We start from the raw sequence: 17,064 nt of genomic DNA, 5'->3' as shown, positions 1-17,064 counted from the left end.
GAACACTTACAGGGATGGGGCATCTACAGCTTCTCCAGGCAACTGTGCCAGGGACTTTCACCCCCAGATGAAACAACTAGGAAAATATTACCACTGTTAGGGTGAGTCACTGTCCCTGGAGCTTTTAAGAGGTGTCTGGACATGGTGCTGGGAGATGTGGTTTACAGGGTACAGTGACAATGACAAGTTGATGGTTGGACTTGATCTCAGAGGTCTCTTCTATGTCACTTCAATGGCGTCAATCTTTTTTCCTTGTAAACAGATCTCTCTTTGCTGGCTGCTTCATCGCTTCTAATTTTAAATAAAACCAAGTGAGAAAGTAGGTGGAGTTTTGAAATTAAGCACAGGGAGGCTGGAGAAGCACTGAAGAAGTTTAATGCCATCCATTACTAAACAAATGTGGCTTTACATGGAGCTCTTCCCCCTCTGCACACACCAGCTACATTAAGTCTGGTGAAATTCTCACACCACCTTCTCAATACAACAGGAAAAACTACGTTAGGTACAGCTTAAACACACAGATGTCTTCCAAATCCATCCAAGTCTCTGGAAACAAGTTTCTTCATCCATTCTCACAGCTGGGGGACAGGCTATTCCATATTGTCTTAAACAGTAGTGAAAACATTTTTGCCAAAAGGATATTTGGTATTTACATCTGATCTTTCTTGAGCTATTAACACTGTACATGAAACCTCTGCATACAGTTAACATACACAACAGTTTATATGAAGTTTACTACTGTATACAGTATGATAATAAATATGAATAAAACCTAGGAGCTGACAGTACAACAAAAGAGTAAAAGTGTTTTTGACTTGATACTGAAATGCCTTGGTTAAAACCAGAAAAATTACTCTCCTTTTTCCTTGTCAGGCAGCATCAAAAAAAGCAATCAATCCATCTTGATCACAGCCATCCAGAGTTTCCAGAAGGAGAGGAACTTTGGTTTTCACATTGGTGCCTTTAAATTTAAATTTATCTATGAAGAGATCTGTGATCATACCTGTAAAAGTAAAATTCCAGGAATTACAATTTATTTTCAGTAGGAGGTATCTCTACTTTTAATTTATGATTATGTACCAAGTATTTTCAGTTGTTAGAAGAGTTTTTAAACTTCACATCTTAAACAACAGTTTAATTGTAAACAATCCAAGCCACTTAACTTGTATACATTCTTAAATGCCATCCTGAATTTGAACACAATCTTTAATTATGTCCATAAAGATAAGAATCATCTAAATATAAGCAACTGTCTATTTCAGCCATGTCTCTGGACATGAAGCCCCATTTAAATAAAGCTGAATTGTTAACAAACCATAAAGTCTCTCGAGATGCGCAGGTTGTCTCTTGTATTCCTCAAGCAGCTGATCTGCCTCTTCCAAAATGCTGCGGTATTTTGGGAGCAAGAAGTCCACGTTGCCTTCATGAACTTGTAATTCCTCAAAGACAGTTTAAAATGGTAAGAGCTAACAGCATGTAAGTATCATAAGAGGAGGTGAGTAAGAAGAAATGAAGCTTAGATACATCAGAAGGAAGTAGTTCAAAAGAAAGACAATTCCCTTCTAAACTAGCAAGTGTTATTTTCAGAGTGCCTTATTTTCTAGTCTTCTAATGGAATGCCAGATGTCACTTCATAGACTGGATTCTCAAAATCCTGTGTATTCCAGCTTCCAGCTCAGACAGAACAGGATCACACCATGCAGACTTGACCATACCTTCATTTTTAGAATAAGTGAATTCCTAAGAAAGTGTAGCACTCAATGAAGTGTGAAGGTAAAAGTAAACTCTGAAAATATCACTCAATTTGTGACAGCAAAAAGTTTTGAATGCCTCTTCTAAGAAGTCTCAGTCTATCAGCAGACCAATTTGGAATGGTTGATAGTATAGATCTTTTTATCCTCCAGAGAAAGGCACTTCTGTTCTAGACTAGAGGTAATTATGTTGTGCACTGTGAGTCTGCTGGGATAACAGCTTTCATCAGCCATTAGATTATTTTACTGCCTGTCAATAAAGTTATCATCCAAAAAATGAGTGACCAAAAAACTTGTCGAAGATTTGCTGTCTAAAACAAGCAAGATGTACAACACCATTATTATTGCAGAAACACAATATGCATAAGAATAAATTCTCTATTATTGTTTACCTCCCTGGTTTGCCAAACCAAGCCCAAGTAAAACCCTTTTAGTGATAATATTCACACTGTTCTCATTAGTAGCCAGCTTTTCTACTGTCTAAAGAGCTCTGACAAGTATTTGATTCCCCCAAAAGGACAAAAGAGAACTAGTTCAACATTTTCACCTCCCCTCCCTTTAAATAATAAATACCAACTCAATCGTGGAGCTTTCACAGGAAAATCCTGGTTGTTGGAAAAAAAGTCCAAGAACTGAGACAAGCTGCCTAAGTGGTACCTCCTAAAACCTCTTGAGGAAGGTATTAACCAGAAGATTCAAAAGCAGATGATTTAAAAATTATGAGACACTGGGATGAAGTTCCAAGGCAAAGAAGTTGCATTTGGCCTGGATGACCTAAAAAACCTATAAATATTAGAAGGAGCTGGAAAATAACAGCAGGCTAGGAGAGAACATTAGATGATAAACCTGGCTGCCCTTCTACCATCCAATTTAAGCATGTTCAGTAATCCTACATTTGTTTCACTAGTTAGATACTAAAAAAGAGAATTTTCCTTGAAGAAAATTGTCTCCTAGACACTTAAAATACACAACTTAATCTAAGGGAACAGAAAGGGAACAGATCCCCACATGACACACACCTGACTTGAGCCATGGTTTGGAGTCTGACAGCATAGCCCCTTCATAAAAATCAAACCCCAAGAGTTCAGATACTTACTCTCAAAGCATCTATTAAGTGAACCTTCTTGGCCAGCAGCTGCTGATACTCTAATTTAGGGTGGATAAGCTTTAATGTATGCCTCACAGATTCTTCATTTACATCTACCAGAGTAAAAAAGAACACCAACAAGTAAGTTGAGTACTACATATTCAATTTATGGGAATAACAAATGAACTGAAGGACAACAAAATAGAGAAGAATTTTTACCATATGACATGTTGAGATTAATCTTCCTTTTAGTAGCCTCTTTGGAAAACACATCTTTGAGGATGGATATTGTAGAGATGTTGTCAGATTTAAAGTATCCCTCACCTTTTCTATTGAAGAAGAAATTTTAAATTAATAAACTTGAACACACATGTATGCATTAAGTTTAGTAATTGTATTTTACCTGTAGGTACTTTCAAGCTGTGTTCCCAGGAAAGTGTTCTGAAAATAAAAGGTGATGCACTCTCCAGCAGGAGTCTTTTCAGGCACCTCAGGCAAGCAAAACACAACCCAGGAGTGAATTTCAGCAAAACTGAACTGGCCTTTGAGAATCAGTGTATTCATAGGCCTGTGACATTGTGAAATTAAAAGAGAAAAAGGACAGTTAATAGTTAAGAAGGAGGGACACTGTCTGTGTAAAAAAAAGTTGAGTTCCACGTGGTGGTTTCCTTTTAATCAGCACCCTGTAAAAAATCAGGTCTCTCCCTAAATACAGACACATATTGCAGATTACAGCTATTTTTCTGTACTTCAAAATGCAAAGCTACATGCATATTCAAGTTTTACCTCCCACTAGGCATGTCAGAACTAGAAAAAAAGCCAAGTTGGAAGTTTTTGATGTCCCATTGCAAATTGTTAAACCTGAAATTTAGGACAAAGGTAAATAACTGACAAGAGCAAATATGACTAAGACAGAGCCTTAAGAGCCTCCCGTGCTGTAAACCCCAGGTGCAGCATTTTTATCAAGAACAAGGCATAGTGGAGCTCATTTGCACACTGAAGCCTTTGGTATCTCCCTTCACTCTTTCAGTTTTGGTTTGAACAAGCAGATCCTTGGAGGCAATACGAGATGTTAGTGAGGTAGCCAAAAATCCATCAGAAATTGTGTAAAATACAAAACTGCTGTAACAGAGAGATAAAGGTAAAAAAAGTCTTGGCTCACTTTTGGGGCCAAGCTGTGAGAAAAAAAAAATAGCTGTGAGAAAAAAAATAGTGGAAAAGGGTGGAGCAGAGAATGAGGCTGAAACTGAAAAGACACAGTTACCTACAGAGTTTCTTTTCTACCACACCCTCAGCTGCACTAACAAATGGGGCTGAAATATAACTCAGGGCAGTAAAATGAAAAATAGCCCCAAAAACAAGAGTGCCAAGGAACCCATTTAATCCATAATTTCTATCAGTAAATCCATGAAATGGAACTACAGGCTCAAAAATGTATGTTAGGGGTTAGAAATTCCATACTTAAGTTTACCGAGCAAATGTTTCAGCTGCCTTGTGTCATTTCTTCCAAGTGAAAAAAGGCATTGATTTTTCTTTGCACATACCTGTCCTGATCAATAGAATGAGTTCTCTGGTGAAGTGAAAGTGGCTTAATTTGATATTGATGAACTTGACAGGTTTTTGGTTGGATTCTGGGAGTTACATATGCCTGAAGTGTCCCGTACTGTCCTTCAATCGAGCGAACCTGCAGAGAGGAAAGAAGAACCCACAGAGAAGAAAAGGGAAAAGATTATTTTACCACTGTTTGGAAATGTAGTGACTATTCAAAGTATGTTAAAGAAAGCCTCTACTATTTCAAGAATATTTATAGTACTATATTTACTTGATAGTGCCACTATAATTAAAGCAGATGAGTTTAAAACTAAATGGAGCATAGTCCAGTGAAGCGCTGCTGTATTAGATGAATTAAATATTAATAAAATAACACCCTCTAACTCATTTTCTGATCAGTTAAAATAAAAAAAAAATCAAAAATTGAGAGTTTTACGTAAACACGTATCAGATTAGGAGGCTGCAGTATAAAAGAGAAAACTTCACGCCTGTGTGCACGCTGAGGATTTTCCTAATCAGGATTTCCTTCATTATTTCCTGTGGTGGTTGCTATAAAATGTGTGAATTTTGTGGATCCTCAAAAATAAACTCCAAAACACCCACATGCCTTTAAGTGTAATAAGCTTGGGATGCCGGGATTTGCTTCCTCTCCAAAATACAAATTAAGCCTATATTCCCTTGTTAGTTCCCAATGTAACTTCCTTCAAACACTTCAGAGAATATACAGTGCCAAAGCGTTCTTTCCCACACCTCCCTCAGCTTTAAGTTGCACACATTGCCTTCAGAATTCTGTATTTTCCCAATCTGTGGTGTCTCCACTGCTTTCATCTTAGGGACACTCAAAAACATCTCAGGCTTTCCTATGACATATTTTTAGAAGCCCTTAGAAATCCTAAAGACAAACAGAAAGGAACACAAGCCCCACATTAGAAGGTCTCAGGAAAAAACAAGCAGTAGAAATTGGACTGATCCGTGTAGAGAACTCTTCATTCCAAAGCAGGCCTAACCATTAATTTTATGGAACATATTTTTGAGCACTTTACCTTAAGTTCAAGTCTTGTAGTATTTGCTTGGCATCTGTAAGTTGCAAGAAGAAAGTTGCTATTTGGCTGAAAAAAGGAAAAAGAAAACTAAGTAGGAAAATAATACAAAATAGGTCTGTGGATTCACAAAATTTCTACTGGTCTGTTTTAACGTAACTGTAGCTGTGTTACAGTGAAGTTTTTTGCTATGCATGTACAGCTATTTACAAGAGTTAAATGCAAAGAAGCAATCCTTGGCTCCCCTGAACGTTCCAATTAGTTTTAATTATGATAGAGTTAAAAAAAATAAAAATCTCTCTTTAAGAGAATACAACCAAAGCCTCTTACACTCTTTAATATCGCTACAAAGATTACATAGATACCTACTTTTCATCTGAAAAATGCATGTCAGCCTGGCCCACTCATCTACAAAATTAGTTCAACATTCAAAAACTAAAGCAGATTTAGCAGGAAAATACACCCCAAAAAGCGCTAAGTTAATCATCACAAATGGCACAAAACCTACAATAAAAAGCTGATTTCTGGGAGCTCCAGGGCAGAACAATGATATGCAAATTCTGTTCTTAAAATTAAAATAAAAGACTGTTAGAAGGGAAAGGATTTTACAGAAGATTTTCATAAATCCTAAGGGAGTTGCAGGATTTTCTTCCTGGCCCTCTGTGTCAATTTTAATTCTGTAACTATTTAAATCTGTAGTTATTACATATAAAAAAGGCATGCTAACATTTGACTCCCCACACAGCAGAATTGTCACATTCTAAAGATATTTTTTAGATATTAACTAAGAAATGTAACACTCTTCACCTGAATTGCCAGGAAGTAAATGTACATGAGTCTATGAAACCCAGAGAAGAGAGCAATACTGATTGTGTCTCTCACAATCTTCCCCAGGAACAAGAAAAAAAGGAAGAGAGCAGATATTTCTGCATATTTAGGTTTGCCTTACGTCAGGACCTGCCTGTAACTCCTAATGCTGCAGTGTCTCTAATGAAGCTGTGCTCTCCACAATTACCAGATGAGTAGTTTAACTGCATGTATTTTAAATCAGAGATATATACATCCAAGTTCTATTTTTACTACGCAATATGAAGAGTTTCCATCATGCCATCTCTACAGACCTCACCTCCTTGGTTTCACTCACCTCAGAATCACAGCTGCTAAAACTAACAACGGCAGAATTTTTATCCACATCCAGCAAGTCTAGTGGGACATCACTCTGCAGAATACAGGAGGAAGGAAAAATAAAGAGGTTACGTTCCTGAGTAGCTCCAAGTGCATTTATCCTCTAACTGTCATCAAGCTTTGTAAGGAGGGAGAGGCAAGGAGATTGCTTCATCTCAGAGGCAAAAGCCTAACAGACATGCAGCTTACTACTTAATCCTGGAGTAACATGATGATCTTTCCCTTATTTCCTTCCAGAGTCCTGAACTCCTGAGGGGCTGGTTTACCACAACCTCAGTGTAAAATCTGTAACTGTCTTTCAGACATGAAGGGTAGATTAAACAATCTCATTATTTCTCATTTAGCTATGGAAACATCTGATATTATACGGTGGCAAATTAGCTGTAACTTAGCATTGCTCTGTAACATCCTTAATAAAAACAGAATATTTATCAAGAAATGAAAAATAAAACCCTACAATACTTCTTTCCCATTTGTTATAGAAAAATCACCTCATAAATTCCTCCTTGTCACATTTTTCTCCTCAAGCATTTCCCAAAATAAGGTAATTCAGTACTGCTACTCTTTCTGACTACCAAAAATGGCATTAATTTCAGCTGATACAGAAGGAGGAATAATTAATTAAGGTTGGTGTAATGGGCGAGACTATTTGTCCCCAACTGCACACAAATCAGATGCTGTTCCACACTGGAAATTAACAGTTGGCCCATAACATTCTGAAATTAATTTTCCACTACAGAGGGCACTTAACTTGTGAGTGAGGATGTGCACCTCATTTAACTGGTGTTTAAATTAGGACATGCAAAAGCAAACACGAAGTTACAAAGAAATCTTCTGCTACAGCAGCCACTTTGGTTTATTTTAGTAATGTAAAGTTGCTCTGCTCAATATGAAGTTGTTGTATTTGCTCCCTAACAAGTATGTCCTTAAGATGCTGTAACTTGGCTTTTTGAACTAGAAAGTCTCTGAATGTTTTATTTATGTATCAAGAAAGCCAACAAGAACGAAGCCCCACTGACCTGCACCAAGACATTATCTATGGCTGTCTGCACCTCCAAGATGAGGCTGTAGCTGGCATCATCCTTGTTCAGTGTGAACTTGTCATTCACACTGAAGGCAGGTACTGAGGAAACTGCAGTGCTGGAGTGAGAGGACTGCTGGTATTTCTCCCGTTCCTGAAGTACTTTTAGCTGCAATTGTTCCAATTCATTCCTAGAAAAGGGAAACCACTCATAATGTCTTCGAAAAAAGGCAACTATAGACCTACCCTAGAAATTAAGTAGTTTAAACGTGCAAGGCAATCATGTTTATCTCCTGTCCTCAATTTTCCAGCCAGAACTGACTGATGACTCCCCTTAGATGTACTTAGCAAAGATAATAGATAAACTCTACCACATGGACATGTGGATTTTACATGCTCCTTACCACAAGAGGTTTTTGGGATACAGGAAATTACAAACTTTTTCCTTCAAGAGTACAATGCATTTTGACTAATATGGTAGTCACTTCTCTCCTGCCATCATTTAGAAGCTATAAAGCAGCAAGCAAGAAAGGAATCTTATCTTGCTGATACTGAGGCAGAAAGCATTAAGACATCATCATGTGAAGGCAAGATAGAAAATACTGTGAAATGAGGCTGCTATTCATTTCTACTTTGAAAAAGTTTAATTCTAATTCTAGATATATTAGTGATAAAGAAAATCCAGTAAGATAGGAAGGAGAAATGATATTTCAGCTTTTAACAATTCCATTTAAATTTCTTTCTAGCACAGTTACCTTAAGGATGAAATCTTGTTCTGCATTTCTTGACTTAATTTAAGTTCTTCACCTGATCCACCTTCTCTATGGACAGGTTCTGTAGTCAGTCCTGTCAGCCAGCCTAAACCAATATATGAAGTTTATATTCCTTATAAGCTAAAAAGAAAATTCTACACTCAGCTATTGTATGTATGGAGTGATGCTTGTTCCACACACTGGGTAGAGAGAATTGAGCCAAATTTAATCATTTTTTGTAGGATTAAGCCTAGACACTGAGCACCATTTTTTAAGGGTTTCATGCTTAAATTGGAAAACATTACTTTTTTTTCATTAAGTACTTTGAGCAATAAATTCCTCTTTAACAGTTTTTAACTGAGCAGTTGGATTTTTTTCTCACCTCTCTTTTTCTGATAAAACTTGAATTACTGGCAGTACTGAAAACAAAACAAAAGCTGTGCAATGTGTTTACAGCAAACCAGTTGCTGCTCAGTGGGCTAAAAAGTTGGATGCTGCTGCTTGAAAAAAGTTGTACTTTTGCTTACTAAATTACATTTATTTCTAAAAGCAAATACTAATTGATTATATTCTGATACCTCAGGCATGATATTCAGATATGAATGGGTGTTTATAGCTCTGGTTCCCTGCCAAAATCAGTCTAGTGCGCATCCTTCCAGAACTGACCTTTGAAAGCCCACAGAGGTACATGGGATTTCACTTTTTCCCTTTCTTCTATGATCCATGAATCTTTACAACATTCCCACTAAAAGAAGCCACAAAGGACTTAGACTGCAACAGTACTAAGTACTGCCAATCATACCAAACCAATTCATACGAGGCCAGGTGCAAGGGTCTTTTGATCACTCAAAAATGTTTAAAAGAGGTATTTGGAACACCATTTTTCTCAGTAACTGACTGAGGATTGTATCTTGCCAAATGACATGATTTTCATTACAAGCAGTTTCAATAGGTTAAATTTTAGCACTGAAGGTAACTAAAGAAAGAAAATTAGCAATATTTTAGCACCCAGCAGCTGACATATGCAGCATGTTTATCATGGCCTGTGTCACAGACAGGCCAATAGCTCAAGACTTACAGAGGAGCTACTGAGATGCCTCACATGGGGGAGCTTTATTTCCTCCTAAAATCAAAATCAACCCCATTTAAAGCACTGTGAAGCTGAAAAGGAATGATATTATGTAAAAGATAGAAAAAATAAAATGAAAACATGCTTGTATATCAACATTTTTCATATATATTAAAAAATCATAAATAATTCCTTCAGATATACCCATTAATTCATCACATTAAGGCAGCAGTTTACACCAAAATATAGTCAGCCACTGTGTAACACATCATGAATATCTTCAAATATAAAATCTCCAGTTTAAGTGTAGAAAATTTTTTAAAGTGTAAATATTAAATTAGAAGAGGTCTTTTCAACACAAAATTTTAAGAGATGTGAGCTGCACTAACAACATAACCTGCTTCATATCACCTCACCACACATGGCATTTATTGTGTCAATGAATGAAGCTTACCTGAGTATGTTGCTGCTAGAATTTCATCATAGCCATCTTTTCCTACACAGCCACCCTGGATTGATGCAATGCTCTCTGATAAAGCCTTCAAATAAACACATTCAAGCAAAGTGAAATATCACTGCACTCATTTTAGACGTTTTTAGAAGATTCTCCTCCACATAGCAAACATATTGAAAAGCTGAAAGCAAAACACTGATAGACAGTATTTTTCCATCAGAAATTAGCAACCTGAGTGAAGTGAAATGATCCCTCTGGATCCAATTACTATTTTAAACAATTGAAAACCAAAGTAATTATGCTCAGTGAAGCCCTGGCAATACCATTTATTAACCTGTAAATCACAGAGTACACACAACACTCTTGGGTTTTTCACTCAGAGAGCAACTCTGTATTAGGTTTCACCCAGCAGTCAACTAAGACAAAACTTTAACACACAGTCTCTATATTATTTTGATTTTTGGTCAAATCACAACCACTTCACTTTCTGGTTCTTACATGTTACTTTCTAGTTCTAACATGGCTCTTACATGTTACCATACTAATTTCAAGTTCATATTGTCAATGTTACAAACCTCTTAAATTAAAAAAACCTCACATATTTTAGCAGTAACAATCATGTAAGTTTTGAAATACAGATTTTTATTTTTAATTAATGTTTCTTTTTCAGCAGAGTATGAAGACTTACATAATCATGTCGAAGGACAGGATCATCAGCACTCTCAAAGCTATAAATCTCTATCATTCCATCATCTCGTCCAACAAGTAATTCCTTAACTCCATCTCCCAGAATGTCAAAACTATCAATACACAGAATACCTAATGAAGAAGAAAACAAAGACATTTGCTTCACCTTTATTAGTTTATGATACAATAATACACAGGCCACACTCAGTTACATGGAAAGAGAGTCCTGGCCAGCTTTTAAGGTGTTAATAATGAGATTCCTGGATGAGTCCTTAAGGCTGAAGTCCCTCCCCTGTGCTTCAGGTTCAAGGTTCCTTTTTTGGCTCCATATTTCACAGAAAGACTAAGGACATACTAAGAAGCATTTTAAGAAAATAACATGGTGATAAATCTTATAATTAAATAAAAATGTACTTATACATTCCATTCCCGATCTTGTCCTTTACAAAGCAGTAGGGGCTAAAAGATGTCTCAGAAGCAGCACACCAATGCTAAAACTGGGAAAGTTTTGATCAGTTATTGTGGAGACACAGTCCACCTTCAAACAAAACCCTTTATTATGACACTTTAGAGACCTTAAAACCACTGAACGTCTGAAAAAATTGACAGGTGTATTTGCCAAATATACACACACTTAGAAATAGAAAAATTTAAAACATCTCAATGAATCATATTTGAATCAACACAGTTTTACAAACACCACTTTAAAAATAGTGTAAAAACAAAAGTTTGCTAAAATACTGGAAATAATATCAACACATAATCCAAAGCAAGACAAACTGATTTAAATTATTTGTCAGAAAATCAGGAGAATGAAAGAGACCTCAGTCATATTAATACCACATAATCACAATATGTCTCCAAAGTTATCTATGAATAAGATTTCCCGATTACCCTACCCTTAACAAAGCCTCAGGTATGCTGGAAAGCTAAAGAGTGAGAAATTGAGACACATACCTCCTCTCTTCTTTTCATTTCCAATTTCCCACCTTGGTATTGCCTTGGTACCAGTAATCTGAGTGACACCCAATTTCCCATCAGAAGTCCCATATACAATTTCTTCCCCAGAATCACCTGAACACAGAAACTGAATTTAGAATTGATAAAATCAAGCACACTGAATTCAAAATGTTGGGTAGTTACACTCTGCAGCCCATGGTAAAAGGAAACACTGAATTAGTGATGTGCAATAGAAATGTCAGGCTTCAAACCTAAAAACAAATCCATGAAAACTGCACCCATCCTGATAATTTCCTTGGGGCTATCACTATTCTGTGTTTGGCTGCACCCATGCACTTGAGTTCTGCCTAAAATCCAGACAGAATCTATTACTATAGATTTCAGCAAAGTTAGGCTGAAGTATGAAGGCTATTCAATGGACTTTACAGAAGAAAAACAGAGAAACCCTTTCACAACACACACCCAGCAGTGAATGTTGTGCCAAAAATTCAGCAATTAAGAACTACTTTTCCAAACTAGCTCTGGATGTTTGTCACACAATCTAACTGAAACTAAATTAAGCACCAGATTAACACCCTAAAGCGATTTCGATGAGGTTAGAGCAGATTAGCAAGAAGGATGATCAAAACTATTTTAAGTTTGAACCTTCCTGTCTCAGTTTATGTTAACTCTACTCAATATTCTCGTCCATCCATGTATTCAGTTATGGAAATCCATGTGTAAGGGAAATACAAACCCAAAACCTGGGCATGGCCCACAAAAGTCCAGTTTGTTTTTACACAATGAGACCCCTCAGATCTCACTAGTTTTGTAAGATGTCTTCAACTGAATGTTAATATAATTTAGAACTGTCTAAAACAGTCATGTCTTTTTTACTTACACGTAAAAAATTACCTTGCATAGTCACTTTTCTGCTGCATTTTTAACATCAGCTTAAAAATCAGGACAAAATAATTAACAAAGACAAGCTACAAAATCTTGAAAACATAGTAAAATAGCATTATTAATTATGTGTATATTCAAAGTCTTGTTACCTCCATTTCCATTGCTCAGAGCAAGAACAGTAGGTGGTCCAGGAAGTTCTACTTCATACAGCAAATCAGATCCCTGAAGACAAAGAGAACAATCTTAAATGAATTTGTTAAAAAAAAAAAAACAACACCCACAACCAAAACAACAACAAAAACCTCCAAAACACCAGCCACATACCAAACCAAAGTCCCGCAATGACAAAATTATTATGGATCATAATAAAATTGTAAGATTTACTTATTCATACTCCTATGGGAAAACCATGTCTAAGCCAAAAACACGGTGAAGTCTGTAGAAATAAAACACAGGACTCCTGAAATGTGTTATTATCATTTAAAATGATCCAGGAACTCAGCTGGCAATTTAATATGTTAAACCCCTTAGTATCACCCAAGACTTGTCACAACAGTAATTTGAGAGCAAGAATTCCCAAAGTGATAAAGCCTTCAGGAAATTAAATGAGCACTTTTAGTTAGAAGGGACCAATTTGTCATCAACTTCCACCTATGAATTCCAAAGCCTGTTTATAGTGGTTTCATCAATCCTCATTTTTTACGAGTTTATGATGATTCTCCTTTAGAAAAACAGCAGAAAGGGAATGCACCAGCAGCAGCACTGCCAAGTAAGGCACAGTGCACTGATCCTGATCCTGTTTAAGACATGCTGACATGTATTCCCTTAAAAATTAGTCCAATTCCACAGCATACATACATAAAACATAAAGAAGGAGGCATTTTAACCTGTAACACCCTGAGCACTCTGTCCTGACATGCAAGCACCGGTGTGATGCAGTTCACTTTGTCTACAGGAAGGCAGAGAACATCATTGATTTTATCTCCTGATAGGAAGTAGTGCTGGTCCTTGCAGTCACAGTAATGGTTATAGATGTAGCTTGCACAGAGAAAGAGATCTGCTCCTGAAATGTACCTGAGGAGAGTAAAACACTTCCTGTAGCCTCTTGCTGCAGCAGGAGTCCTTTATGCTTTTATACCTTACTATGCTTACAGCTCCAAGGTAATATGGGGCCCTGCAAGCTGTTCCAGCTTTTAGAGCTCCTTCTAAATATTAAAACCATGTGGTTTCTACAGCTCTCACATTCCTACTTTGTCTTCAGGTAAATCCCTAAGAATATCTTTATAGAAATTTAATTACTATAATTTTTATGCTGATTTGTCAATGGCAGCATCTTACACTGCAATCCAAAAGAGATTTTGCTCCAGGAGCTATGTGGACAGGATGCACTGTATCAATAACCCCAGCTCTGCTCACACAGATTTTGCACTGCTGTGAATGCAGTGAGTCCAGACCACTCCCAATTCCCCCCACACTTCCAAGACTTCTCCGTAATATTCCAAATTCCTCCTACAGGTCACAGCACAAGCTGAAGCTGGACTAGCACTTAGTGTCACCTACACAATATGCTTAACATTAATGCATAAAATCATAAACTAACAATCTGCTATAACTGTCAAAAAATGCAAAATATCATACATACATAGCTTTGATGCTTTCAGTAAGGTTAGTTTCAAAGGAAAGAAACTGCTTCCCTCTTTTTGTGAAACCTCTGACTTCGGATCCTATAGCCACAAAAATTTTCTCCTGTGGTGTATTAAGAGCTCCTCCCAGCTCCAGTCTGGAGATCTTTTGTCCTGGTAGCGTCTTGAACACCGGCTGTCAACAGAAAATCAATTTTCATCATCACACTATCATATTTACAGTAATCTTTTAACATAAAGGATAAGAAATTTACTTTACAATTTCTGGTAAAATTAAGATGCAATGGGTAGTACACAGACAAAAATAATCTGCATATTTATCTTCAGAATCACAGAGCAATCAAGCATTTTATCAGTAAATACATACAAAAAGCTTTAAAACATTATAAATTAAGATTTCATTACTTCATTGTTATTAATTCATGGGAAAAATTCAGCACTGCTGTCAGCTGTTTTGTTTGTGGTTTGTTTTTTATTTTAAAGAACAACACACACACACTCCCTCCCTCTCACATGTTACATTCTTATTCCAGAAGTCTACCTTGATTTATTTGTATTGCTATACAATACGTATGAGCTGACCATGAACTTCCTGGAGAAGAAAACCCATGAAAAAAAAAACACTTTTTATTGCATTGGGCATAAAAAGCAATCAGTTTGTTCAAATCCTTAAGGTGATTTAATAAATCTCTGCAGGTTTTTGTCTCGTTACAATAACTGTGTATGTGCCCAGGCTTAAGCCCAACTTAACTGAAGTTAAGTTTTTTTTCCACATTAGTTTTTGACTGTAACTGTGGAGAATCCTGTGCTTGATCAGGCATGAGATCAGCATGCCCTCACCACAGTTAGGCATCAGGCCACAGCTCTACCTAGACACCTTCCACTGGCATCTTATTTGCCACATCAATAAAAAATGAACTTTCAAAGTTCACTGGGAAAAACATTCTAAAGATAAAAATTTAAATGGAACATTTCCACTTACCACAGCTTCCCCCTTTTTTATGCCAAAGCACGTAACGACCCCATCCTGATCTCCAACAACCACCTTCAAAAGTGTAATACATAGTTATTTTTTATTACACACACAACTGTGGTTTTAAATAATGTTCTTCCTGTATTCACACAATCACAGAATGGTTTGGGTTGGAAGGGACCTTAAAAATCACCCAGCTCCAACCCCTTGCCATGGACAGGGACACCTGCCACTATCCCAGGTTGCTCATGTTCCATCCAACCAGACCTTGAACTCTTCCAAGGATAGAGCAACCACAGCTTCTCTGGGTAAGCTGTGCCAGTCCCTCACCACTCTCAGAGAGAAGAATTTTTTCCTTATATTTAATCTATACCTATTCTCTTGCGAGTTTGAAACCATTCCCCCTTGTCTGTCACTACATGCTATTGTAAATAGACCTCTATTATAATGTTAATGATATTTTCATATATTTAAAGACTCAGAGTTCTAGAGTACTTAATTACATATGGGAATATACTTTAAAGATCTATATAAAATGCTATAGATAGGATATTGAACAGCAGTTCAAGTACAGGCATTTGCAATCCTTTTCCTGCTTCTACTTTTAAATGTCGGCAACCATGAGGTGAAGATGTATTTGGGAAAAGCTGTGTTTTCACACTAAGACTTTATTACTGAAAAAAAAAATGCAGCTATTTATATTGAGTTTCCCTAACAAGCTTTCCTTAATTCGAACTTTTATTAAGGAGAACTTAAAAAAAAAATTTCATAGAATCATCAAGGTTGGAAAAGACCTTTAAGATCATCAAGTTCAACCATCAAATTGTCATTACTGTAACCCATAAACCATGGCACCCACCCAGTGCCAGATCCAGACACCTCTTAAACACCTCCAGGGACAGTGACTCCACCTGCTCCCTGGGCAGCCTATTCCAATGCTTGACCATCCTAACAGTAATTTTTTTTTTTTTTTTTTTTAATATCTAACCTGAATCTCCCTTGTCTCAGCTTCAGGCCATTTCCTCTAGGCTTAAGTGAAATAGCAAAATATGGAAGAACTCCTTTGTGGTTTCAGCAACGCTGTACACTACAAAAATTCCTTCCCGGTTCTGAAGTTTTCCAATCAAAAATTCAGGGTTTTTTTCTATTTTTTTCCCACAAAAAAGGTTTTCCAAACCCCCAAAATGGGCTTGCAGTCTTTCCCTATGACGTCCTATATCTAAGGAAACTCTGGAGATGATTAACGATAGGATGAGGCACAGGACAGGAGAGAAGCACCAGGCGGTCGGTACCTTCTGCGTGGCCTTCTTCCCGGAGGCGGGCAGCAGCCTCATCGTCTTCTGCGCCGTGACTCCCACCTGTGGATGGAAGAGCCGCTCCAGAGCGGGGCCCGCAGCGCCGGGACGCGCCTCGGGCCGCTCGCAGGCCCCGCCGCACGGCCGCCCCTTGCCCCGGCGGGCCGTGCCGCCTGGTCCCGCTGCCGGGGGGCTGCCGGAGCGCTGCCGTGCCCACCTGCAGGTAATCCACGCGTGCCAGGCTCGGCTCCATCGCTCCCGCGGGACGCGCGTCCCTCCCGCGGCCACGGCGCGCCCGCCGCCCGTCACCGCGGCAACCTCCGCGCGGCGGCCGCCTCCCATTGGCTGGGCGGGCGGGAGGGGGCGGGGTTTCGGCCAGGCGGGCGCTGCGATTGGCTGGAATGCCCCGGGGCGGGGCGAGGGGCGGGCAGAGCCGGGAGCGCCCCGGAGCGGCTCCCACAGGAACGACGGGAGGGGGATGCCGGGATCCGTGCCGAGCCGTGCGGGAAATGTGGTTTATTTAACAACGAAGCCAAAAATATCTGCCCTGCACGGGGTCTGAGTTAAAAAAAAAAGCCTTACTCTTCGCAGTGGGAATACACTGAAATAAGAAAGGATCGGTGCGGGTACGTGTATACAGAGACATGTTAAATAGCGCTGCTGCCATTACATCCCCACTTATTTGGTTCTCAGCATTTCCTTGTGGTCATA

At 38.1% G+C, this 17,064-nt stretch overlaps 1 protein-coding gene across 2 annotated transcripts; it reads right to left on the bottom strand.

Moving 5' to 3' along the window:
- Window positions 1-353: 353 nt before the first annotated feature.
- BBS7 (Bardet-Biedl syndrome 7) lies at window positions 354-16,715 on the bottom strand. Of its 2 annotated transcripts, XM_002188103.6 has the most exons (19): window positions 16,571-16,715; window positions 16,351-16,416; window positions 15,068-15,130; window positions 14,085-14,260; window positions 13,330-13,516; window positions 12,592-12,664; window positions 11,555-11,671; window positions 10,599-10,729; window positions 9,911-9,995; window positions 8,391-8,493; window positions 7,634-7,826; window positions 6,574-6,648; window positions 5,433-5,498; window positions 4,383-4,522; window positions 3,242-3,406; window positions 3,058-3,167; window positions 2,848-2,951; window positions 1,316-1,439; window positions 354-1,003 (listed from the first exon to the last, which is right to left on the bottom strand). In XM_002188103.6, exons 1-19 carry the CDS (start codon window positions 16,604-16,606, stop codon window positions 870-872), a joined length of 2,148 nt encoding a protein of 715 aa, XP_002188139.5. In that variant the 5' UTR covers window positions 16,607-16,715; the 3' UTR covers window positions 354-869. The 2 variants fall into 2 exon arrangements, with proteins under 2 accessions (XP_002188139.5, XP_072784887.1); XM_072928786.1 differs by lacking the exon at window positions 354-1,003 and having other exon boundaries at window positions 1,327-1,466.
- Window positions 16,716-17,064: the final 349 nt, after the last annotated feature.

The sequence above is a fragment of the Taeniopygia guttata genome, chromosome 4 (assembly GCF_048771995.1).
Source record: "Taeniopygia guttata chromosome 4, bTaeGut7.mat, whole genome shotgun sequence".
NCBI lineage: Eukaryota > Metazoa > Chordata > Aves > Passeriformes > Estrildidae > Taeniopygia > Taeniopygia guttata.
Note: the sequence above shows the minus strand (reverse complement) of the source record. Positions and strands in the feature narration are given on the sequence as shown.